General features: G+C 62.6%; 4 protein-coding genes across 4 annotated transcripts; 2 read left to right on the forward strand and 2 right to left on the reverse strand.

Annotated features, from left to right (window-relative positions):
• Window positions 1-1,188: 1,188 nt before the first annotated feature.
• Window positions 1,189-3,962, forward strand: RFC5 (replication factor C subunit 5). The gene is made up of 11 exons (XM_042886230.1): window positions 1,189-1,248; window positions 1,340-1,404; window positions 1,977-2,113; window positions 2,193-2,272; window positions 2,515-2,588; window positions 2,679-2,838; window positions 2,911-2,992; window positions 3,068-3,197; window positions 3,374-3,451; window positions 3,528-3,582; window positions 3,725-3,962. The coding sequence occupies exons 1-11, from the start codon at window positions 1,217-1,219 to the stop codon at window positions 3,819-3,821; spliced, it is 990 nt and encodes a 329-aa protein (XP_042742164.1). The 5' UTR covers window positions 1,189-1,216; the 3' UTR covers window positions 3,822-3,962.
• Window positions 3,963-4,904: 942 nt separating this feature from the next.
• Window positions 4,905-8,600, reverse strand: WSB2 (WD repeat and SOCS box containing 2). The gene is made up of 9 exons (XM_042886229.1): window positions 8,522-8,600; window positions 8,126-8,297; window positions 7,824-8,041; window positions 7,541-7,672; window positions 6,789-6,889; window positions 6,493-6,665; window positions 6,270-6,383; window positions 5,771-5,878; window positions 4,905-5,572 (listed from the first exon to the last, which is right to left on the reverse strand). Exons 1-9 carry the CDS (start codon window positions 8,535-8,537, stop codon window positions 5,410-5,412), a joined length of 1,197 nt encoding a protein of 398 aa, XP_042742163.1. The 5' UTR covers window positions 8,538-8,600; the 3' UTR covers window positions 4,905-5,409.
• A 1,578-nt stretch (window positions 8,601-10,178) lies between these two features.
• On the forward strand, window positions 10,179-17,418 carry RASAL1 (RAS protein activator like 1). Its single transcript, XM_042886176.1, has 21 exons — window positions 10,179-10,276; window positions 11,088-11,144; window positions 11,219-11,332; window positions 11,421-11,482; window positions 11,564-11,693; window positions 12,394-12,475; window positions 12,564-12,701; window positions 12,775-12,857; window positions 12,943-13,060; window positions 13,137-13,290; window positions 13,482-13,546; window positions 13,655-13,767; window positions 13,847-14,039; window positions 14,104-14,241; window positions 14,969-15,107; window positions 15,252-15,433; window positions 15,518-15,655; window positions 16,301-16,436; window positions 16,509-16,629; window positions 16,707-16,768; window positions 17,288-17,418. The coding sequence occupies exons 1-21, from the start codon at window positions 10,212-10,214 to the stop codon at window positions 17,416-17,418; spliced, it is 2,421 nt and encodes an 806-aa protein (XP_042742110.1). The 5' UTR covers window positions 10,179-10,211.
• A 552-nt stretch (window positions 17,419-17,970) lies between these two features.
• On the reverse strand, window positions 17,971-21,585 carry DTX1 (deltex E3 ubiquitin ligase 1). The gene is made up of 8 exons (XM_042886222.1): window positions 20,939-21,585; window positions 19,505-19,566; window positions 19,252-19,413; window positions 18,950-19,011; window positions 18,710-18,868; window positions 18,476-18,637; window positions 18,309-18,398; window positions 17,971-18,197 (listed from the first exon to the last, which is right to left on the reverse strand). Exons 1-8 carry the CDS (start codon window positions 21,583-21,585, stop codon window positions 17,973-17,975), a joined length of 1,569 nt encoding a protein of 522 aa, XP_042742156.1. The 3' UTR covers window positions 17,971-17,972.
• Between the last annotated feature and the right edge of the window lie 1,418 nt (window positions 21,586-23,003).

Consider the following 23,003-nt stretch of genomic DNA (forward strand, 5'->3'; position numbering starts at 1 on the left):
TGAGAATTGGGGTGAGGATGGGATGGGATGGGGATAAGGATGGGACTGGGATGAGAATGGGGATGGGGATGGGATGGGGTGATGTGGGGACGGGTATGGGATGAAATAAGGGTGGGGGTGAGATGGGATGAAAATGAGGATGGGATGGGATGGGATGAGATGGAGATGGGATGGGATGGTTTGAAAATGAGGATGGGGGTGGGGTGGGATGGAAATGAAGATGGAGATGGGGATGGGAAGGAGGTGGGGTGGGGATGGGATGGGATGGAATGGGATTGGGGTGGGAATGGGATGGGGGTATGGATAAGGATGGGATTGGGATGAGAATGGGGATGGGATAGAGTGATGGGGGATAGGAATGGGAATGGAGATGGGATGAAATGAGGATGGGGTGGGGTGGGGGTGGGACAGCGATGGAGATGGGGATGGGATGGGGTGGGGATGAAATGGGGATGGGGTGGAGTTGGGGGTGGGGATGGATGGGGTCAGATGGGGATGAAGTAGAGTCGAACAGAGTGCAGCACAGCACAACAGAACGCAGTGCATGCCGCTAGGCCAAAAAGGGGACAGCCTGCAGCGATCTGCCCACAGCCCTGTGCGTGCTGCAGGTAGCAGGAGCAGAGCTGGGAGCAGCAGCCCTGCGCCGTCCCGCTGGACCCCTCGGACAGCTGGAATTATTCATTTCCTTCTTTATCGGCGTCTGGATTTTGTAAATGGACCAAATGTGCACGTCGTTACTCAGCAACATCAACCGCTTCATTCCTTAACCAGAAGTTGTGCTCAGCACAATCAGTTTATATCAAATGCAGCTTGTAATTACTTAATTCAGCCCGGCTGCTCTTCCTGCACGGCTGTGAGCTCAGAGCCCCCCCGGCTCCCGCAGGGGGAGGAAGGGGCCGCGGCCACCTCTGTGCCACTCCGCTGTACGCTGGGACCGAGGAAACAGAGCGGGGACGGAGCAGCCCAAAGGCAGAGCGGTGCGGCACCACCCGCGTCTCGACGCTTTGCTTCGGCGCCCCCCAGACCGAACGCGGACGCGCGCCCCGCCGAGCTCCGCCCGCCCGCACTTTCGCTCTCCCGCCACCGGCGGCGCGCCACCCCGTTCCCGCGCTCCCCGCCCCGGTTTCCCAGGCCCCGCCCCCTTTTTTTTCCAGGCCCCGCCCCCTCCGCGCCGTTCCCGCGCTCCCGCCGCTCTCGCGAGGCCGCGCGCGGTGCCATGGCGGGGCCGTGCGGGAGGAACCTGCCGTGGTGCGGGGCGGGCGGTGGGACGGGGAGTGGGGGGGGGGGGGGCTGGGGAGGAGGCGGTTCGGGCCGCGCCGCTGAGCTCTGCGCCCCGCAGGGTGGAGAAGTACCGTCCGCGGGCGCTGTCGGAGCTGGTGTCGCACCGGGACATCCTCAGCACCAGTGAGTGCCGGGACCCCGCCGAGGGGATGCCCGGAGCCCCCCGCGCCCCCTCCCAACCCCTCGCTCTCCCCGAGTCCCTGCACCCCTCCCGGCTCCTTGCCCCCTCTCGTACCTCTCCCTGCGCCCATCTCCAAGCACCCGCGACCTTCCCCAGTGCCTCCTTCCCCCCGCCGTGCCCCCCTCCCGCGCCGGGCCCTCGAGCCCTCCAAGCCACTGTGTCCCCTCCCAGTTCCATGCCCCCACCAACGCCCGGTACCCCCCCCCCCCTCCATGTCCCTCCAACCCCCCCCTGCCCCCGGTCCCCTGTAACACCCCCAGTCCCGTGTCCCCCAAGTCCCTGTGCCCCCTCCCAAGCCACTACGACTTTCCTATTGCCCCCCCATTGCCCTCCCCAAGCCTCTGTGTCCCTCCCAAGCCACTGTGCACCCTCCAATCCCCTATGCTCCTATACCTCCACAACCTCCCCCCTTCCCTCCCCAAGGCCCCCTACCCCCAGCCGTGTCCTTGTGTCCTCCAATCCCCCGTGAGCCCCATCAGGCCCCCAAAGTCCCCGCGTCCCCCCCTCCTCCCAGTCCAGCGGTTCATCAGTGAGGACAGGCTGCCCCACCTCCTGCTCTATGGCCCCCCCGGCACCGGGAAGACCTCCACCATCCTGGCTTGTGCACGGCAGCTCTACCGCGAGCGGGAGTTCAGCTCCATGGTGCTGGAGGTACGAGGGGGGTCCTGGGGATGGGGGGGGCGCTCAGTTTTGGAACCCCACGCCCCCACCACCGCTTCCATCCCCGCAGCTGAATGCATCGGATGACCGTGGCATCGACATCGTTCGAGGGCCCATCCTGAGCTTTGCCAGCACCAGGACCATCTTCAAGTGGGTGGGGGGCACCGAGGTGGGAGGGGAGGAGCAGGATGCAGGAGGAAGGGATAAGGACAAGCAGATGAGGAGAGCAGTACGGGGACAGCGGGGCAGCACGCATGCTGGCCCAAAGGGGAAAAGTGTGCACAGAGTACTTCCACACTGGGAAGAAGCATCTCCATGTGCCATTAACCCCCAGCCCTGCAGCCTCCGAGAGGCAGCTGGCAGCAAAGCCCCCTCGTCTCACTCTGTCCCAGGAAAGGCTTCAAGCTCGTCATCCTGGATGAAGCTGATGCCATGACACAGGATGCACAGAATGCTCTGCGGCGAGGTCAGGGGTGAGGGGTGGCACTCCTGGTTTCCCCTCATCACACAGGGCTGCAGTCACGGGCTCCAGCCTTTCTCCCCTGCTCTTATGCAGTGATCGAGAAGTTCACCGAGAACACCCGCTTTTGCCTCATCTGCAACTACCTCTCCAAGATCATCCCTGCCCTACAGTCCCGCTGCACCCGCTTCCGCTTCGGGCCCCTCACCCCAGAGCTGATGGTGCCCCGGCTGCAGCACGTCATCCAGGAGGAGGGGTGAGATGGGGGGCCCTGCCGTGCCCTGCTCCCCCCCAGGGCCAGGCGCTGCAGCCCCGTCTCCCACCCCAGGGTGGACGTGAGTGAGGATGGGATGAAGGCGCTGGTGACCCTCTCGAGCGGTGACATGCGCAGAGCCCTCAACATCCTGCAGGTACTGCTTTGCCACCTCAGGCCCCACAGTTAGCCCACAGGCAGAGAGCTCTTCCTCCCTCCTCCTCTTCCTCAGAGCACCTCCATGGCCTTTGGGAAAGTAACGGAGGAGAACGTCTACACCTGCACAGGACACCCCCTCAAAGCTGACATCGCCAACATCCTCGACTGGATGCTCAACCAGAACTTCTCCACCGCCTACCGCAGTATCCTTTGCTCCTCTGCTTTGGGTTTGAGCCCCATTGGGGTTAAGTCCTCTTTGCCTCCTGCTGTGGCAGAGGCAGGGTGTGTTCGTGCTGCGCTATGGGAAGGGTTCCACTCCCCATTGGGGTGTTGGGTGGTGCAGGGATGCGTGAGAAGCCCCTTCACTTCCTGCCATCAGAAATCATGGAGCTGAAGACACTGAAGGGCCTGGCTCTGCAGGACATCCTCACCGAGATCCACCTCTTTGTGCACAGAGGTGGGGGTTCTGTGGGGCCGGCTCCCAGCACGCCGCTCCCAGCCCTGCACTGATTCACATCTCTTTCTCCCTGTAGTTGATTTCCCACCCTCAGTCCGCATCCAGCTGCTGATCAAGATGGCAGACATTGAGTAAGTAAACATTTTGGGGTGCTGCTCCCCTAACACGCCGAGCTGCTGCTGGGAGACAATATCCCTGGTGCACATCCGTGTGCTGTTTGCTTCACCGTGCTGCTGGTGCACATAGCTGAACTGGCTGTGCCTCCTGCTGCAGGTACCGGCTGGCTGCAGGCACCAGTGAGAAGGTGCAGCTGAGCTCCCTCATCGCAGCATTCCAGGTCACCAGGGACCTGATCGTGGCTGAAGCATGAGGCGGGCAGGGGCTGCCCCACCTCTGCTCTGTGTACTTAGTGGTTCCTTTCTGCACGCCTCAGGCATGCAGCCCGAGGGACAAAAGACAGGCAGCGTTGTGTCTATGCTTCATTGGGAAATGCAAATATCTCTGAAGCCAAGCAGGTTGTTGCAGTGGTCTTTTGTTTCCTCCCTCTATCACAATGGCAGAAAGGAGCAAGTCGAGCCTCCCCCCCATGCCTGCATCCCATTGCAAATAGCTCCTGGCTTGGGCTTTGGTCCACGCTGCTCTCCACAGCACGTAGGGAAGAACTCAAAGTACAACCCAGCCGACCTTGTAGAGCTCAGCACAGCTTAACCACGCTGCTGGTGGGTTGTGGAGCAGCTGTCACGCACCCACACGGGCTGCAGCGTTCCTGGGGCCCTCCTATGCAGGGCAGCACTGCTCCAGCTGCTCACATGCTGAGGAAGACAAGCATGGCAGGCTGGGGCTGAGGTTTTCGCCGCCCTGTTGCTCAGACAGGAAGGCAAGGAGGCTGCACTGGGACAGAGCACTTCCGTGCAGTGACAGCCCCTGTGACAATGGTAGCATGCGGGTTTGTAGGTCACATCGCTACTTGAAGCACTAAGGAAACACCAGCTCTGTAGGCTTAACTGCTTGCAAAGGAAAGCATCCCAAGGAGCAGCTCTGAGGACATTCCCCAGCTTCTCCACCAGCTGGGTCAGCCCAGGGCTCTTGACAGTCTGGTAACACACAGGGGATGCTGCATGTGCCATCCCTGCAGCCACCAGCTCAGCTGCAGCAAGCCACACACGAGCCCACTGCATGCACAGCACAGCAGGTCTGCACACCAGCAGCAAGCTGCTCAGTGCCAAGTCCTACAGGCAGGCGTGGGGGTGGGAAAAGCAGCCAAGGAATGAAAGCAGGGGGCTGCATGAAGCCGTGTGTAACTGTGAGAGCAGGACATGAGGATGGATCCTCCCCAGCACCCACCACTGCCCATCTGCTCCTCTGACTGACTCAGAGCTGCAGCATAGGAGGGTTGGGGGCCCTGAGTCCCAGCCAGGCTTCCCCAGTTCACTTCTACAAGCAACAAGGGAAGGAGTGAGGAATCATCTTTTATTCTGTCACTGCTGTCATTCAGCCTGCAGAGACCGACTCGTGTTTGTCATGCCCAGACCCTGAGAGCAGCAGAGCCCTCATCCCTCCAGGAACCAAGGTACAGGCTGCTCCTGGCACAGGATGCTGTTGTCAGGGATGGCTGTGGCCCCAAATTTGTACTGACAAACACTTGCTCAGACTGCAGCTGCTAATCTTCACCCCACAACATTGCACTTGGAAGCAAAAGCACCTGACCCAAAACTTGCAAATAGCAGGAGGACAGGGGGACCAGAGCTGTCCCCAGGTTGTGCCGTGCCCCTTGCACTCTGCAAGCATTTTTGCTGGGTTCTAGTATTATTACACAAAAAAATACCTCCACGTTCACAGACGGCCCCAAAACGAGGGGAGCAACAGTCCTGCCCCACAGCTCACAAGCCTCTGGTGCTCTGCGGGGCAGCCAGCCCTACCAGGAGGCAGAGGGCTCTCACCTCCGTGTCTCTGATACCTCAGAAAGTCCGGTAGGTGAGGAACTCCTTCAGCTTCCTGGGAATGGGGAGTGCGAGGACCTGGTACGTGGTCAGGAAGGTGCGCAGGGCTTTGCGGCACAAGTGCTTGAGTGACGAGAGGACTCTTGGAGCCGTCCAGAATTGGACGTGGCCATCTCTGGTCCTGCAATGAGACCCAAACAGGCTTAGAGCAAACACCCAACGCCGCACAGAGAGAAGGAAGCACAATCAGCCCCAAATATCCCGAGCTTGCAGCAGCCCCACGCGCTCCCCATCCTGGAAAATCAGCTCACACTCCCAGGCTGGTTTCCCTGGAGATATGGGGGTAAGATATGCTGGTTTCCCCAGCAGATATACGCACCCTGTGGCAATGAAGCCACCGTGAGGGAAGTACATGCAGCATAAACCATTTGTCATGGGAGCAAACGCCACTGGAGATCGCAGCTCCAGCGCCCAGATCCTCAGGAGCCTAAGGGGAAAAGGACACAATGCTAGGCAGTGCCTGCAGCTAAAACGAAGCTTCTGGGGCCACTTGAATGCACGTAACGGGAGAAGGGTTTTCTGTCATGGACTTAGAGCCCCCCAGCATGACATCTCAGCAGCCAGGCAGAAGCGCCGACCCCTGCAGAGTTGAGCTGGATGACAGACCAGCACACAGGTGCAAGTCCAAGCCCTTTGCTCAGGGAGATGACAAGGCTCTGATCTTGCTGCTCCCTGCACAAACAGGGCTCTGAGTGCAGTGGTCTCTTTGACACATAAATTTTGCTCCCCATTAGGATGCCCCAAGCCCCTGGTGCACATTGGTGTGTCCTCCTTGAACCCTCTTTCCCTCTGGAAACCTCAAAAGAGGGTTAACTCGCCTGTCATCCGCCACCGTGGCCAGGTACAGGCCCTCTGGGGAGAAGCAGACCGACCGCAGGGAGCTGGTGTGGACATCATTGCTATACTCCAGTGCTGAGTGCAAGGGAACATGGCTACAGGGAGGAAAACAAGCTCAGCATCAAGGCCACGCTCAACTCCACCAAACTCTCATAGCACCGCTGTGTCCCCACCGCTTGGTCCCCACAGCCCCCAGCTCCATACCGCAGAGTCCTCAGCTGCTCCCCAGTGTAGGGGTCCCACATGATAACACAGGTGTCATACGAGGCAGTGACCAGGAGCGCTGAGTCTGGCGAGAAGTCACACGACACCACGCTGCTCTGGTGCCCCTCCAGCTTGCGGATGAGTGTGTAGGACCGCATACTCCACAGCAGTGCCTGTGGGGCACAGGGGAGCTGAAGCTGGGAGCGCTCCCAGGATTGGCTCTCACCTTCCCCTTCTTGCATGGGGAAAGCAGGATTCAGTGGGACACAGGACTGGCTCCACCCTGTGGGACTCACCGACTTCTCTCCAGCAGCTGAGCAGAGCATGCTGCAGTCAGGGGAGATGGAGCAGCAATAGACCCACTGCACATGGCCTGTCAGCACCTGCACCTGCCGCCCTGGGACAGCAGACACCGAGTCAGGAAGAACAGAGCTGCATTGTGCCACAACTGCTCACCCAGCTCTGCTCCCGAGAGGGAAAAAGGCATGCAGGGCTGGGGGATTTCCTACGCACGTCCCAAGTGCTCTATTTCAGTACTGGAAGAGAGCTTATAGAAAAGATGGAGACTAACCTTCTACATAGGCAGAGAGTGATTAGAGGAGGGGGAATGGTTTTAAACTAAAAGGGGAGATTTAGGTGAGATGTTAGAAGGAAATTCATTACTCAGAGGGCGGTGGGCTGCTGACCCAGGCTGTCCTGAGTGCTGCGGGTGTCCCATCCCCAGCGGTGCTCAAGGCCACGGATGGACCCTGATTTGGTGGGGGGCAGCCAGCCCAGGGCAGGGTCTGGAGAGGCTGTGAGGTCCCTTCCAACCCAACCATTCTGAGACTCTATTTACAACCCCTTCCTGCAGCTCTCAGGTCCTGCCTGGGAGCAGAGGCCTCTGCTGTGTCCCAGAATGCCCACTTCTACCTCAAATACCATCCCAGAGCCCCTCTGCCACGGTCTCTCCTTCCAAGGTGGCTTGGTGCCCCCTCCTTGCCCACAGTGGAATACAAGTTTCAAAAAGGGGTGACCGAGCACCAGGGCCATCCCCACTCTCTCCTACCATCCCTGCTAAGGTCCCAGACGCGCAGGGTCCTGTCCCGCGACGCCGACACCAGGATGAGGCTTCCATTGGGCGCAAAGCTCAGGTCCCTGACGACATCCTGGTGCCCCAGAAGGCTGAAGAGAAGATGTCCTGCAGAGAGCGGCCACGTCAGTCCCCCTCACACCCACACTCTGCTTGGGATGGGGCAGCAGCTCAGGAAATATTTGGGAAGGACGGAGCAGGATCTCCACCAAGGGCAGAGTGCTTCCTGACCTCATCCTGGCGCCACACAGCCGCTCACCTGTCTGCACCTCCCACACCTTGATCTGCCCGTCGTTGAGGCCAGTGGCCAACACCTGGCAGCACAGCCCTGCCGCCCCATCAGGGTGCCGTGCCGCCGGCCAGGCGCTGAAGGCCAGGCCCCACACAATCTGGCCACACTCCAAAGTCTTCTCCTTGGCTCCTGCCCGGCTCCGCTTCGCCTCTGCTTTGTGGCTCTTGCGCTCCGAGGCCCTACAGCTGCAGAGAAACGGCAGAACGGCGATGGGCAAAGGGCACGGAAGCCGTCAGCTCAACACCCACAGCACCGCCCGCACTACTCACAGCTCAGTCTCCTGCAGCGGCCACGGGATCAGCTTGACCAGGCAGTGGCCCTGCGACCAGGCGAACCAGGCGCCGTCGGACGAGAAGGCCACGCTCCATGTCTCACAGCTCGACTTCCAGTCGTACTGCTGGGGCCGGCCTGGCTTCAGCTCCGCCAGCAGCACAGGCTCCTCTGGGCAGAGGGACAGCGGGTCGACAGCGGGTCACCAGCGGGCCTGGGCCTCACCTGGGCCTCACCTGGGCCTCACCTGCGACTGGGCCTCAACTGAGCCGGGCCTCACCTGGGCCTGGGTCGGGCCTGGGTCGGGCCTGGGTCTCGCCTGGGCTCGTGCCCCCGCCTGCCCCGTGCCCACCCCCGTCCCAGCCAGCCCGCTCCGCCTGCCCCCAAGGCCTCACCTGCGCTCGGCTTCATGGCGGCCCGCCCGCCCCGGGGAGGCCTGCGGGGCTGGGCGCGGCCTCCCCGGCCCTCGGAGGCACCGGGCCGCACCGAGCCCCGCCGCCCGCCTCCGCCTCCCTCTGCCGGGCCCGCCCCGTGCGGGGCGGGGGCTGCGATACGGAGCGGCAGCAGCCGCGGCCCGGCTTTCCGTCACCGCCCCCCGCGGGGTGGGCCTCGGAGCCGCGCCCGGGACGGTTCGGACGGCAAACGCCGGGTGCGGCGGAGGCGGTGCTCGCTAGGGGTGGCACTCTGGGGCACGGCGGGGTGGTGGCTCTTGGGGAGCCAGCGCCTACGAAGGGACAGCCCTGTCCGTGCCGCCGTTAAGATGCAGTGGCCGTAGGGGGCACTCCGTGGCAGTGGCACCTGAGGACCCGTCATCCATATGGGGACACCTTCTGACAGTGCCACCCCAGACACCCCATGGGCACAGCCCCTGGCAATGCCGTGCTGGGACCCATCTTCTCTATATGGGGACACCCCTGGCAGTGCCACGCTGGGAACCCAGCACACAAAACTGACGCTCCCTGACAATGTCCTTTCAGTGACCCAGTGCCTATAAAGCAATACTCTCTGGCACTGCCCTCGCTGTGGTGAGGGCACAACACCCATGTGGGGATGCCCCTGGCAGTGCCACGCTGGGGACGCAGTGCCCATAGGGGAACACCCCCTGCAGTGACCCCCCAGCGACCCAGTGCCCATCTGAGCCATCCCCGTGGCAGCAGCACCCATACAGGGACACTCAGTGCCACGGCAGGTACCCAGCACCCCGATGGGCACAACCCCTGGCAGTGCCGTCCCAGGACCTCCATGTGGGACATCTCTCGGCAGTGCCACCCAGGTATCCGGTGCCTGCAAAGTGCTGCTCCCTGCCACGCCACCCTGGTGACAGAGAGCCCATCTGGGGACCCAGCACCCACAAAGGTGACACCTCCTGGCGGTGCCGTGCTGCAGACACAGCACCCATATGGTGACACCCCATGGTGGTGGCACTCTGGGGACCCGATGCCCACATGGTGCCACCCACCTGCCAACACCTCCCATGAGTCACTCGCAGGAGACATCTGCTAACACCCAGAATTATCCACCAAGTGCCCCCCCAGTATGGCACAAAGCAGAGGGGACAGCATACAGAGCCCCCCACACCACCTCCATCTTCCCCCAGATCAGGGTTCCCCAACACAGCTGCACTGGTGCAGACAGACAGACAAGGAGGATACACCTGCCACCCCCCCAGCTTGGGGACAGTCCCGCTGCCACCCGGCTGTGACAGGACAGAAGCCACCTCCAGGAGGCGGGGGGGGGGGGGGACGACACTCAAAGGGTGACAGGCGCTCTATGCCTCAGTTTCCCTATAGCAGGGCACAGGTCCCAGGCATGGCTTCACCTCCCCTGGCAGCAGTGAGCTCCTGACAGGTGTGAGCCCCACGCTGCGGGGTTTTGGCCACCGTGGGCACAGGGCCAGCCCACCCAGTTCGCCTTCTGCCGCGTGCCCGCGCACTCCAGCACAGAGAAAAACAAACCCAGAAGCAGCAAAGGAAGGAGTGGCAGAGGGACGCGGCAAGGAGGAGGAGGAGGAAGAAGAAGAAGCTGGGCCTCACAGCCCCTCCGGAGTTGTGGGCTGCCCCCAGACTCCCCCTCCAGTTCGCTGCCATGGCCAAGAGCACCTCACTGTACTGCCGGCTGGTGGAGGGGAAGGAGCTGCCTGCCAAGGACGTGTGAGTGCTGCTGGGGATCTCTGACCCCCACCCAGGGGGCACGGGGCTCTGGGGGGTGCTGCTCTCTGCCCGTGGTTTGGGGGCTTCCTGCTTTCATCCCTGCTGGTTGCGGCTCATTTCAGCGAGGAGGGGGTCTGCTGAGGCTAGGGGTCCCCTTTGCAAGAAGACCTGCACCCCTGGGGCACCCCCCCACTGCCTCCCCAGCAACACATAAAGCTGTTGGGGTGACTCCATATAGCAGGGTTTCATATGGGACCGCCCCATCCAGGGGCTGCAGCACCTATCCTGGGACCCCACAGCTGGCAGAGCATCCCTTGGGGGGGGGGGGGGGGGTTTCCAGCATCACAGCCAGCCCCCAGACAGGAGGACACTGAGCACCCCTTGAGTGCATCGTCTGTGAGCCAATGCCCAGCCCTCACCCTGGGGAACCAGCTCTTCTTTTCTACCTTGCTGCAAGGGGTTAAGCCCAGGCAGAGGCTGGTGTCACCGTGTCACCATGTCACCATGACACCTTTCCAGCCCCACGCCCTGACACAGGGAAGTGGGTTGCTACAGAAACTCGGGCATGGCTGCGCAGCTGGCACAGACACCCAGGGACATGGGGATGCATGGTTGAGATGACCCCCAGGTCCCCCAGCTCAAAAGGTGCCGGGAAAAGATGTCCCCAGGCAGGGCATCCAGCTAAGACTGAGCAGCTCAGCGCACCCGTGGCCATGGGTCTTGTGGCCAATGCCCTGGTGAGCCCTTGGGGTGCTTGCCTCAGGGAACACCATGGGGTGCTGACCCCCCCGTGTCCCCTTTCTCCCCCTAGCTCTGGCTCCAGCGATCCCTACTGCGTGGTCAAGGTGGACGATGAGGTGGTTGCCAGGTAGGTGACCATCCCACTATGGGATGGGGACACAGGGTCTGGATGGAGTGCCCATGGGGGTCCTCTGCCCACAGAACAGCCACGGTGTGGAGAAGCCTGAACCCATTTTGGGGCGAGGAGTTCACCCTGCGCCTGCCCAGCGGCTTCCACAGCCTCACCATCTATGTGCTGGATGAAGACACCATCGGGTAGGGGGCAGCAGGGCTGATGGCAGCGGGTGGGCAGTGGGGTCAGCACCACTCTGGGGTGGCCATCCCCATCAGTGTCACCCTGCAGGCACGACGATGTGATCGGTAAAGTGTCACTGAGCCGCCAGCAGATCTCAGCACAGCTGCGGGGTGAGCAGGGGCACGGGGAGTATGGGGGGCATAGGGCTCATCCCCGTGCTGGGGGTGCCCACCCCGTGCCCCCTTTGTTAGGCATTGACAGCTGGCTCAGCCTGGTGCCTGTGCACCCTGACCAGGAGGTGCAGGGTGAGATCCACCTGGAGGTGAAGATGCCTGAGCAGGGCCACCCGCGGGTGCTGCGCTGCCACCTCATTGCAGCCAGGTAGGGATTGTGTCACCACCAGGGTTTGTGTTTGGGTCAGTGGGGTTGGCTGGATGGTAGGGGGGTCAGGCCTGCCAAGAATGGTCATCACTGTGTCCTGCTCAGGGACGTTGCTGCTTGCAGCCCGTGTGTCACGATGCTGTGGGGTCTCAGCACCTGTGCCACACTGCTCGGGCACTGCCAGCCCTGCTGGGAGCCGGGCTGGGGACTGAAGGCAAGGGACTGTGCTGTCCGTGGGGATACTCCCATGGGGCAGACAAGATTTCATATGGCATTTCTCCCCATTTGTTTTAAAATTGGGGAAACTGAGGCAGCCCCACTGCCTTTGAAGGAGGTTGGGATGGGGCTGCTCTATGTGAGCGTATGTGTGCCCATGTGTGCATGTGTGTGCACACGTGTGTGTGTTTGTGTGCCCGCACATGCGGCTGCCAGACCGGAGGCTGTTGGCAGAGCAGCATCCTGCTGCCATGGCGACCAAAGCAGCTGCCATGGCAACCAGATGGCCATGGGGACAGCCAGGAGGGACAGCAGCATCTCCACTGTGCCCTGTGCCCCCCAGGGACCAGCTGCCAGCACCCCCTCCCTGGTGCCACCTGACACACAAGTGCCTCACTGCATCCGTGGTGACACAAGGGGACAGGGGACAGTGCCGTAGGGGCCGGGTACCCACAGCATCCCCCTGACCCCCATCCTCCCCCAGGGACCTGGCCTCCCGGGACCCCTCAGGCACCTCAGACCCCTTCGTCCGGGTGTCGTGCTGTGGGCACACGCAGGAGACAGCTGTGAGTTGGGGGTTGAGTGTCAAGGGTGGCAGCGGGTGCCCAGAGGCAGGGGCTCCATCCCCTGCTGCCACCCCCCTGTCCCCAGCAGGTGATTAAGAAGACCCGCTTCCCTCACTGGGATGAAGTGCTGGAGTTTGAGCTTGCAGAGGACGAGCCAGGGGACAGCATGCTGAGTGTAGAGGTGTGGGACTGGGACATCGTGGGCAAGAATGACTTCCTGGGACAGGTGAAAGCTGGATACATGTGGGGATACGTGATGCTCTGTGCCTCCCAGCTCAATCCCTGCCTGCGTTCCCCAGGTAAAGGTCCCCCTGGATGCGTCGGGTCCCATGGAGGGCTGGTTCCAGCTCCTGCCCTTCCCCAGCAGCACCGAGGAGCCAAGGTGAGTGCTGGGCAACGGACGATGGAGAGTGACAGGGTGAGGAGCAGGGGGCAGCCATGCCTCCCCCATCACGCTGTCACTTTAGGGGACAGCTGGGCTCCCTGCGGCTGACGGTGCGGCTGCTGGAGGACAGAGTCCTGCCCCAGCACTGCTACCAGCCCCTCATCCAACTCCTGGCCGAGCCCCTCCGCTCCCCAGGCCAGGTGGGTTCTGTGGGCTGGGGACACACTTGTACCATTTGTCCCCATGGTGTGTGACATCCCCATGCCCTCCTCACAGCCCGCAGCCAGCACGGCTCTGGCTGTCCTGGAGGAGGTGACCTCAGGGGACAGCAGGCAGGATGTGGCCACCAAGCTGGTGAAGGTCTTCCTGGCTCAGGGTCTGGCTGTGCCCTTCCTGGACTATGTCATCACCCGTGAGCTGACCAGAACCAGTAAGTGCTGGGGTCAGACCAGTAAATGCAGGGACTGGAGCATCTCCTGCAGACCCTCAGTGGGGAACTGGAAGGGAAACCACCCTGAAGGCTGCCAGGGTGCCCCAAAGCCTGCTGTGAGGCCACCAAAGGGTTGGGCACACTGGGGACAGCTGGGGCAACCCCATGGCTCATGGTGGACTCCCTCCCAGCGGACCCCAATACCCTTTTCCGCTCCAACTCTTTGGCCTCCAAGTCCGTGGAGCAGTTCTTGAAGGTGAGCCCAGGAGGAAACATCACTCCAGCACCTTGTGATGGCTTCAGGACATGACACAGTGCTGGGGACAGTGTGGGGACAGCAGTGGTGACCTCCTGCCCCATGCAGGCAGTGGGGCTGCCCTACCTGCACGCGGTCCTGAAGCCGGTGGTGAACCGCATCTTCGAGGAGAAGAAGTACGTGGAACTGGACCCCTGCAAGATGGAGCTGAGCCGTGGCAGGCGAGTGTGGGGATGTGTCTCCATCTTGGTGTCACCCACGGGTCCTCTCAGTGGTCACGAGCTGCTGGTGTCTCCACAGGAGGATTTCCTTCAAGGGGTCCCTGTCAGAAGCCCAGGTGCGAGAGAGCAGCCTGGAGCTGCTGCAGGGCTACCTGGGGCACATGGTGGATGCCATCGTGGGCTCGGTGGACAAGTGCCCCCTCCTGATGAGGGTGGCCTTCAAACAGCTCTGTAGGCGGGTGGAGGAGCGCTTCCCCTCACCGCAGCACGAGGTGGGGATCCCTGTGGGGCTGGGAGGGCAGCGCAGTGCCGGTGCTGAACTCTGTCCTTGTGCAGGAGGTGCAGTACATTGCCATCAGTGGGTTCCTCTTCCTCCGTTTCTTCGCCCCTGCCGTCCTCACCCCGAAGCTCTTTGGCCTGAGGGAGCAGCATGCTGAGCCCCGCACTGGGCGCACTCTCTTGCTGCTCGCCAAGGTGCTCAGGGGAACGAGGACATGGTGGGGGGACCTCGGGGAGGGAGGGGATTTGGGGCAGGGATGAGGCACCAAGGTGGGACGGAGACCTGAAGGAGGGATGTGGGATCAAGGAGGGATAGGGATGCCACCGAAGAACAGGGACCATAGGAGGAATGGGGACATCAGAAGGGATGGGGACACCAAAAGGGATGGAGACCCCAGGGTGGGCGGAGACCTCAGAGGGCCAGGGAAACCCTGGACAGGGAGGAACTGGGATGACCAGGAGGAATGGGGACCCAGAGAAGGGATGGAGACCCTGCAGGAGGATGGGGTACCAGGGAGGGATGGGACTCCAAAGAGGGACAGAGACCTGAAGGAAGATGTGGGACCAAGGAGAGACACAGATGCCATGGCAGGACAGCGATCATAGGGAGGGATGGGGAGCACAAAGGATGTGGACACCAAAAGGGATGAAGACCTCAGAGGGGATGAAGATGCCAAGCTGGGAAGGGGACCCCAGGGATGCTGGAAGACCCTGGGGAGGGAGAGGGATCTCAGAGGACAGTGACCAAGGAAGGAACAAGTATCCCAAGAAGGGCAGAGCCTTTCCTCCCCCATGCCACGTGCTTTAAGCTGGTTTGTTCCCACTGGGGATGAGTGCATTGAGCACAGCCACGGTTGGCTCCCACCACCTTGCATTGTTCCGTCTCCCCATTTTCCTCCCCAAATCCCACTCCCATGGGCAGGCGCTGCAGAGCATCGGCAACCTGGGACTGCAACCGGGCAAGGAGCCCTGGATGGCCCCACTGAACACCGTCCTGCTGCCCAGCATCACTCGTGTCAGAGCCTTCCTGGACAGCCTCATCGAGGTGGACAGCACGCAGGGTGAGCAGGCATGGTGGGCACCATGGAATCCCATCCCATCCTGGGGATATGTCCTGTATCCTAAGGGATGGAAGCATCTTTGTGCTTTTTGGGGTGATGGTGGCACCCCAAATTGATGTCACTGTCCCCGTGCCATGGCTACAGCCACAGCAGGCGAGGGGATGGTGTCAGTGGCACCTTTCAGTCCCTCGGCCACAATCAAGGAGGGTTTCCTGCACGCACGGGAGGCCGAGGAGCCCTCCCTGCTGCCCCGCTTCGCCTTCAAGAAGCGGTACTTCTGGCTCAGTGCCCAGGCTCTGTCCTACTCCAAGTCCCCTGAGTGCCAGGTAGGTGTTGTCTGTTGTCCTCCCACCCTGCTGCAGGGTGCCAGGCTGTGGGTGTAGTGACGTGCAGCATTCTGGGGTCTTCAGGAGCACAGCTGCATCCCAGTGGGGCACATACAGGCAGTGGAGCGCGTGGATGAGGGCACGTTCCCGCAGCCCCACGTCATGCAGGTGGTGGCGCAGGATGGCACCGGGCAGCTGCGCACCACCTACATCCAGTGTAAGGTGTGGACATCCCCATCCCAGCACCACTGGGACCCCAACACTCCAGGCTGCCGCCACCCAGTACCCCAGCACCCAGCAGCCGCTGTGTGGGGGCAATGGGGGCAGCCTCAGTCCCAAGTCCTGCTGTACTGGGAACACTGGGGTATCAGATTTTAGTAGTACCGGGGTCACTGCTGGGATCAGTAGGGTATGCAGCTGTATCTGCAGTGGGGTTCACTGGGCTATCAGTTCTGGTTATACTGGGGTCACTAGGGCATCCAGTAATATCTGTAGTAGGATCACTGAGGTACCAGCCCTATATACACTAGGGTCAATGGGTAACACCCCTATCTGTACTGGGTTAATGAGGTGTACCTGCCTGTACTGGGTTCTACACTGGGGTCATTAGGGTACCAGCTCTGTCTGTACTGAGGTCAATATTGGGTCACTGGAATACCAGCCTTGCCCACATTGGGGTCACTGTGATACTAGCCTTGTTCCCAAGTGCCACCACCCCACCAACTCCCACCTGTGACATCAAACTGCCCCTCAGGGTCCCCGTGCCACCTTATGCCCACCCTGGGGATGCTGCACGTGGAACTGTGGTGCTGCCCAACACGATGGGTGCCAGCATCATGGGTGGGTGCCACCGCTGTGTCCCCACAGAGCACACCAGAGCTGTGGCAGTGGCTGTGGGCTCTGCGCCAGGCCAGCAGTGCCAACGGGGCCATGCTGCCCACCTGCCACCCCGGCACCTTCCGCACCGCCCGCTGGACCTGCTGTCTGCAGCCCAACCGTGCCGGTAATGGGGACAGAGGGGACACGAGGGAGTCCCCAGTGGTTCCCCTCCACCCAACCCCGCTCTTCTCGATAGCTCCTGGCTGCAGCCGGACCCACAGCGCGGTGGCATTGGATGAGTGGAGTGACCCCCTGGACCCCGCGGCGGCGGCACAGAGCCTCTATGGGCACCTCCAGCGTGCAGGGACACGGCTGTGGTGAGGCTGCGTCCCAGGGGGGAGGCACCCATGGGTGTCATCCTCCCCCGGGTTCACTTAGCATCCTCGTCCTGCAGGGAGGCGGTGGCAGAACCCGAGGGCAGCGTGGCAGTGCAGAGCTCAGAGCTGAAGCTTGGAGGTAGGAGAGAATGGGGATGGGGGGGGGTTATGGGGGGCGAGCTGCATTGATGTGCACACATAGATGCACACACACAGGCACATGGACACGGGCTTTGCATGCACACTTGCACGCATGCATGTACTTGTTGCACATGCACGGTTGCACGTGTGCCCAATATACGTGCACAAGCACGCACACATGTGCACACCACGCACACGCACAGCTGCGAGCCGTGCTTTCTCCACCAGGGGACAGCAAACCCCCACGGCCGCACGCACGCGAGGCCCCGGCCCTCGGCTGCATTCACGCACGCTCCCAGCCGCGCGCACCCGAATGCACGCACGGAGACACGCGTGGATGCGCACAGCCACGCACACCCCCCGCACACGACCCGGCACGCCGCCAAACGAGGCGTGCCGATGTCGGGGAGGAGGAGAGGTGGGAGGAAACACAGCGGGGTGGGACGGGAAGGGCAGTGGGTGTCACGGGTGGGTGCCGGGCGTCGCGGGTGGGAATGCTGCCTCTGCGCGGCCGCAGGTGGAGCCGTCGCGGAGCGGCTGCGGGCGGTGCTGCGCGATCTGGATGCGGCCCACGAAGCCTTCGCTCGCGGTGACGGGGTGTCGAACCCTCCCACGGCCACGGAGACGGACGCGGCCACGGCCACGTGAACAGAACTACAGCTCCCAGCATGCCCTGCGCCGCCAAGGCCAGCCAGCGTCGCGCCGCAAAGCATTCTGGGAGCTGTAGTCCGCGCCGCTCTCCTCTGCCCACAGAGAGACGAGGCGGCGCGGCGAGGGCACCCCGCGGACACGGGGTGCTCGCACTCACACAGACGTGTCCGTGGAGCGCCGGGCCGCGCGTGCGTGTGTGTGCAGCGCTGGCAGCTCTTGTGAGCGCCCACGGAGGACAGACCCCAGTGCAACCCCAGCCAGCACCCTTCCCTATCACGGCGCGGCACGGGGACGCGAGTGGGTGACGCGGGGACGCCGGGACGCTGCGGTGTATTCCGTAACACAGAGACGTACACATGGCACCGGCTGCACGCGGCTCCGTGGGGCACCGGGTGGGCGGAGAGGAAAGCACCGCGCTGCTGGAGGCCGGGCAGGGGACGGGGACACGCGGCGGGTGGCACCGGGGGATGAGCCCACGGGGGGCCGGCGGCGAAGCTGCAGGGACGGTGACACGGGGCCGAGGGGACGGCGGGGAGCCCCTCACCGTGGGCTCAGTCCTTGAGGGTGGCCTCGGAGACGCCCTGCGCCAGCAGCTCGGCCAGGACGTTGTCCAGGTAGTTGGGATCGGGATAGCCGTGACCCGTCAGGTTGGAGCCGAATTCGGTCTTGTGATGGATCTCGTTCCACACCACCGTGTCTGATTCTCCCGTGGTGTTGGAGGTGCCGATGGTGAAGATGAGCCGCCGGTCCCACGCCACGATCAGCAGCTTCAGCACCTGGGGGACGGCCATTGCTGCATCCCACCCCACGGCGCGGCCACCCCCATGTCCCCATCCGTATGGCCACATCCCCGCCTGTGCCACCCCCGGGGACACGGAGCCGCTCACCTTCCTGCCCTTCTCGTTGTCAGGCAGGTAGCAGTGCCGGGGAAAGCCGCGTGCCGTGAACTTCTTGCCAGGGTTGGGGTGCTCTGGACCCTTTGGTGAGGACAGCAGAGGGGTGAGCAGTGGCGTGGGGACACCCAGCCCTGGGGTGGGGGCTGCGGGGGGCTCACCTGGATGCCGGTGGGGATGTCGTAGACTATCCGGATGGTTTTGGAGTCAGTGTAGCCCGGGAGGGAATGGGGGATGAGGTGGAACTCCATCTTCCCAGGGGGCTGCGTGCCTGTCTTCTCCCCATAGATGGCCTTGCAGGTGGGGCACTGCAAGCTGCCGTCCTGCAGGCACAGCCAGGGTGGGCACTCAGCCCCTGCCGTATGCCCTCAGACCCCGTGTCCACGTTGGCTCACCTTGTTGCCGTTGTTGTACATGGCCACGAGGCACAGCAGGTGGTACATGTGCCCACATTTGCCCAGCTTGCCCACCAGCTCCGGCTTGATGCCGCGGTGACTCAGGACGCCCTCGTAGCCCGAGGAGGTGACCAACCGCTCCATGCAGATGGTGCAGTCCTGGGGGGGCACGGGGGTCACCTCATGGGGGTCACACCAGGTTCTGTGCCCATGCCCTGCCATCCCGCCATGCCGGCTCACCTCATCCGGAGGGGTCTTCACTTTCTGGATGTAGCGACGCACCACATCCTCTGGGTTCTTGCCTGCCATGGATAGGGGTGTCAGTCAGACAACCCCCACCCCCCACCACCAAACCCTCCCTGCCACCTCCTGCCTCTAGCATGGGGACAGTGACAGAGAGGAGGTGGCACAGAGGAGCCATGGGCAGTGACATCACCTTAAGGCTCGGGGGGCACGCTGCATTTCAGGCCATCCCCCCAACATTTCAGGTCCCAACCCACAGCACCACCTGTGCCTCAGTTTCCCCTCCAGCAGCTCCTTACTCCTTTTGAGGTGCTTCTTCTTGGTCTTCCTGCAGATTCCGCTGACCCCAGGCACAGGCTTGATGTCACTCTTGCTGACGGGCGGCGGGTGCAGGATGGGCTTGGGCGCACGGGTCAGGCAGACGGGCAGTCCAGCAGCACACATCAGGATGCCCGTCATCCCTGCACAGGGACAGGGGTGTCTGTCTGTTCCTTCCATCCCTGGCTCGACCCCTGAGCACCTATGGGTGCTCTGTGGGACCCCATCCATTACCTGCCAGGGCGGGATGGACGGGGCCGGTGCCGTTCAGGTTCTTGACCGGGAGGGCTGGCACCCTGCAAGAGACAGGAGGAATGTCCCCTGGGTCCCGTCCTTTCTGCAGTGTCATTAGGGTAGCCAGGAGTGCATCTGGGCAGGTGCCTGTACACTCATGCATGCATCTCCTCGGCTGTGCACCCATGTGTGCAAAGCTGCACAGCTACAGCTTGGTGCGAGATGTGGGGTCGTGGGGACACATGGGAAGGTGGCTGAGGACACAGCAGGGATGTGAGGAGAGCAGGGATGGTGGGGAATGGGTGGATGGACAGACAGATAGAGAGACAGAAGGACAGAGATGAATAAGTATGTGGATGGATGGATGGGTGGGTGGATGGGTGGATGGGTGGATAGAGATGGTTGTGGGTGTGTAGACATGGGGAGAGCCCCCACATCCCTGTTCACAACCCAGCAGCCACAACACAGACAGCAGATCCCAGCCCCAAGGAAGGGTCTGTTGCGCGGGGACCCTTCCTGCCCCTGCAACAGGGGCCCAGGCCCCAGGCCATGCCACAACCCAGCCTTGCCTCTACTGCCAGTCCCTGCCCGCAGTTCCCAAGGCCACCCTCAGCCACACCAAGGCCATGTATGGCAGTGGGGCCCTCACCCCTCCAGCCCCCTCCTACCTGTCCATGGGGACGCACAGCGCGGGGGCTGCGTGTCGACACGAGGATGGCTTGGCCCAGGACACGGAAGCGAAAGCAGCACATCAACAGAGGAAGGAAACACGCCATGCTTGATGACCCTGCATGCCCCCCCTCTCTGCAACTCTGTCACCCCTGTCCCCAGCTCTGTCTGGCTGTGCACTGTGACTGCGGGCAGTGGGAAGGACGCAGAGGTACGTCCCCACACCGTGTGATGCTCCCTGTGCCCCTGCTACCCCTGACCCACAGGTGTTCCTGCAGCACACACCCTGAAGCGGAGGTGACACTGTCAGGATGTCACCACCACCACCCAGTCGTGTCCCGCTGCATCTCCCAGCGCGAGGCCAGATCCTTCCTGCAGGGCAGGATGCCACAACAGCTCCCCACAGGACCTGCCTGGTGGTACTGGAACAAACGCTCTGGAGTGACCCACCGCATGCTGGACAACAGGGACACAAGTCCCCCAGTGACTGGCACCTCATCTGCTGCAGCCAGCATGGCACGGCGTGGACTGGCACAACCAGCCATGGTGTGTCACGGCATGGAGCTGCACGGCACAACACAGGAGTGCAGCACGGCACAGCATGGCACGGCACGGCTGTGGTGGTGGTGACACGGTGCCAGCACCGGTGAGGCGACAGCTGGTGCTGCCAAGCAATCTGAGTGCACCTCCGTGCCACCTCCCCATCGCCGTGAGCCCACCCCGTGCCACCTCAGCGCCGTCACATGCATCCTCATCCCAGCTTACCCGGGGGGCACCGCGGTGCGGGCGCTACTGCCAGCCCCCCGCTGCGTGCCGGGCCGGTTGAGGTTATTGAGGCCAGGCAGCTGCACGGTGCCGGGCGTGCTCTGGCTGCACCCAAAAGCCCCAGCAGGCACCCTGGGTGCCTCCCCTTTGGCCGTGCCGCCCGCCGATGGCCACAACGTCGCACCGGCAAAGGTGCTGCTCTGCCGCACCGGCACCGTCCCCGTGCCGGCGTACAGCTTGCGGCGCTGCGAGGCCAGGATGGCGTTGGATGCCGCGCGGGTGCTGTTGACCAGCAGGCACTGATGGCACGAGCAGGGCTGCCCCGTGCTGCTGCCCACCGGCCACGACTGCGACTTGGGGATGGAGCCCATGGTCAGAGGGTACGCCAGGTCCATGCGGCGCCGCAGCCGGCGCCGGCGCTGCGTCTGTCGGTTCATCTGCGACATGCTGCTGAAGTAGATGAGGTAGCAGAAGCCCAGGGAGGAGAGGTCCAGCCAGGGGTGCTGCTTCTCGTAGGCGTTCTGGATGGTGATGCAGATGTCCATGTCGTAGGGCGTCCACGAGCTGTTGTCGTTCTCCCATTCCCACACGATGCCCTTTCCCGGTGCTGAGGAGGGGTCGTAGAAGTTCCTGCGCACCGGGCGCATGGTGCCTGCGGGGACACGGCGCTCAGCACCCAAACACCGCTGCCGTCCCCCAGACAGAGCCCCCCCCAGCGGCTCAGCCCCGGCGTCGCGCCCCTCTCCTCGCTCAGCCACACGCTGCGCTCCCGTCCCCGGCCGGCTGCACCGCCTGGCCCTATTAACGACTCTAATAAGGGTCATTAATCACCGCCCGGCCCAGCTGCCGCCGGGTGCTGAGGCAGCGCTGCCTGCAGCCCCATGGGGTCCGTGCCCCCGCCGCAGCCCAGCAAGTCCTCACCTGAGTCAGCTGCGCGCTCACATCCCCATCCTGCTCAAGTCCTGTATCCCACTACCCGCTTGTGTCCACACCCCAAATCCCACTGCTGGCTCACAGCCACGCGCTGCTCACATCTGTGTCCTGCATTCTGCTGCCCACTGCTGTCAACATCCCAAATCCCACTGCTGTCTTGTATCTACATCCCAACTCTCACTGCCGCTCTCATCCCACGTCCCACTGCCCAATCCCAGCCGCATCCCACTCACATCCATGTCCTGCACCCGCTGCCCACCCGTCTCTGCACCACACCCCACCTCCCCACATCTCCTTGTACCCAGCCCACCCTCCCCACAGCCCACTGATACCCATGCCCTGCACCTCCCATCCCGCTCACATCCACATCCTGGCCCCACTGGTGCCAGCATCTCCCCCCAGGTGTGTGCATATCCTGCAGGCACACCTCCTGGCTGCTCAGAACAGGGTCACCTCATTTCTCACACACTCCACCACATCCCAAGCCCACCCCACCATGGCCACACGTTCCCAGCAGCACCCAGCACCATCCAGGCCAAGGAATGGGACATTTAGGGGCCTTGCAGATGAGCATTTACCAGCAGCGGGTCCTGCACCATCCCCATCCATCCCCCATCCCGAGCGAGTCTCCTGGGGTGCAGCTGGCACACATCACTTTAGTGGGTCATGGTTAATGGGGTCTGGGCTGGGAGGCAGTGTGGGACAGGGCTTGATTTCCCTCGAGGACACCTGTCCTGGTTGTGTGCTGCAGCTCTGCTCTGCTAAGGGTGGCATGTGGCCCCTGCAGACCCCAAAGTGGGGCCACCCAGTTCCCTTTGTCCCAACAGGACAAGAGGGAAGGAAAAGGAAGGGAAAGAGGAGACTTGTGGGGGCTGCATTGGGGTGAGGACAGATAGAAGGGAATAGACTGACAGGTGGGGAAGAGGGTGAGTTGAAAGAGATGGATGGATGGAGAGATGGACGGAGGAATGGATGGGTGGAGGGATGGATGGGTGGGTGGACGGATGGACAGATGGACGGATGGACGGATGGATGGACGAACGGATGGATGGATGGATGGATGGATGGGTGGAGGGATGGATGGGTGGATGGATGGATGGATGGATGGATGGATGGATGGATGGATGGGTGG

Source organism: Lagopus leucura, unplaced genomic scaffold (assembly GCF_019238085.1).
Source record: "Lagopus leucura isolate 7727_CA_CO unplaced genomic scaffold, USGS_WTPT01 Super-Scaffold_100055, whole genome shotgun sequence".
NCBI classification, from domain to species: Eukaryota; Metazoa; Chordata; class Aves; order Galliformes; family Phasianidae; genus Lagopus; species Lagopus leucura.

Excerpts from the sequence above, each read along its gene's own strand:
- RFC5 (XM_042886230.1), top strand. The coding sequence starts at position 1,217 with ATGGCGGGGCCGTGCGGGAGGAACCTGCCGTG. Across the intron at positions 3,198-3,373 it reads CTTCTCCACCGCCTACCGCA|AAATCATGGAGCTGAAGACA; the intron begins GTATCCTTTGCT and ends TCCTGCCATCAG. Across the intron at positions 3,452-3,527 it reads CCACCTCTTTGTGCACAGAG|TTGATTTCCCACCCTCAGTC; the intron begins GTGGGGGTTCTG and ends TTCTCCCTGTAG.
- WSB2 (XM_042886229.1), bottom strand. Across the intron at positions 6,384-6,492 it reads GAGCAGCTGAGGACTCTGCG|CCATGTTCCCTTGCACTCAG; the intron begins GTATGGAGCTGG and ends TCCTCCCTGTAG. Across the intron at positions 5,573-5,770 it reads GGTGGCTTCATTGCCACAGG|GACCAGAGATGGCCACGTCC; the intron begins GTGCGTATATCT and ends GTCTCATTGCAG.
- RASAL1 (XM_042886176.1), top strand. The coding sequence starts at position 10,212 with ATGGCCAAGAGCACCTCACTGTACTGCCGGCTGGTGGAGGGGAAGGAG. Across the intron at positions 13,061-13,136 it reads CCCTCCGCTCCCCAGGCCAG|CCCGCAGCCAGCACGGCTCT; the intron begins GTGGGTTCTGTG and ends CCCTCCTCACAG. Across the intron at positions 15,434-15,517 it reads CCAAGTCCCCTGAGTGCCAG|GAGCACAGCTGCATCCCAGT; the intron begins GTAGGTGTTGTC and ends TGGGGTCTTCAG.
- DTX1 (XM_042886222.1), bottom strand. The coding sequence starts at position 21,585 with ATGCGCCCGGTGCGCAGGAACTTCTACGACCCCTCCTCAGCACCGGGA. Across the intron at positions 19,414-19,504 it reads CGTCCATCCCGCCCTGGCAG|GGATGACGGGCATCCTGATG; the intron begins GTAATGGATGGG and ends GTCCCTGTGCAG. Across the intron at positions 18,399-18,475 it reads ACATCCCCACCGGCATCCAG|GGTCCAGAGCACCCCAACCC; the intron begins GTGAGCCCCCCG and ends TCCTCACCAAAG.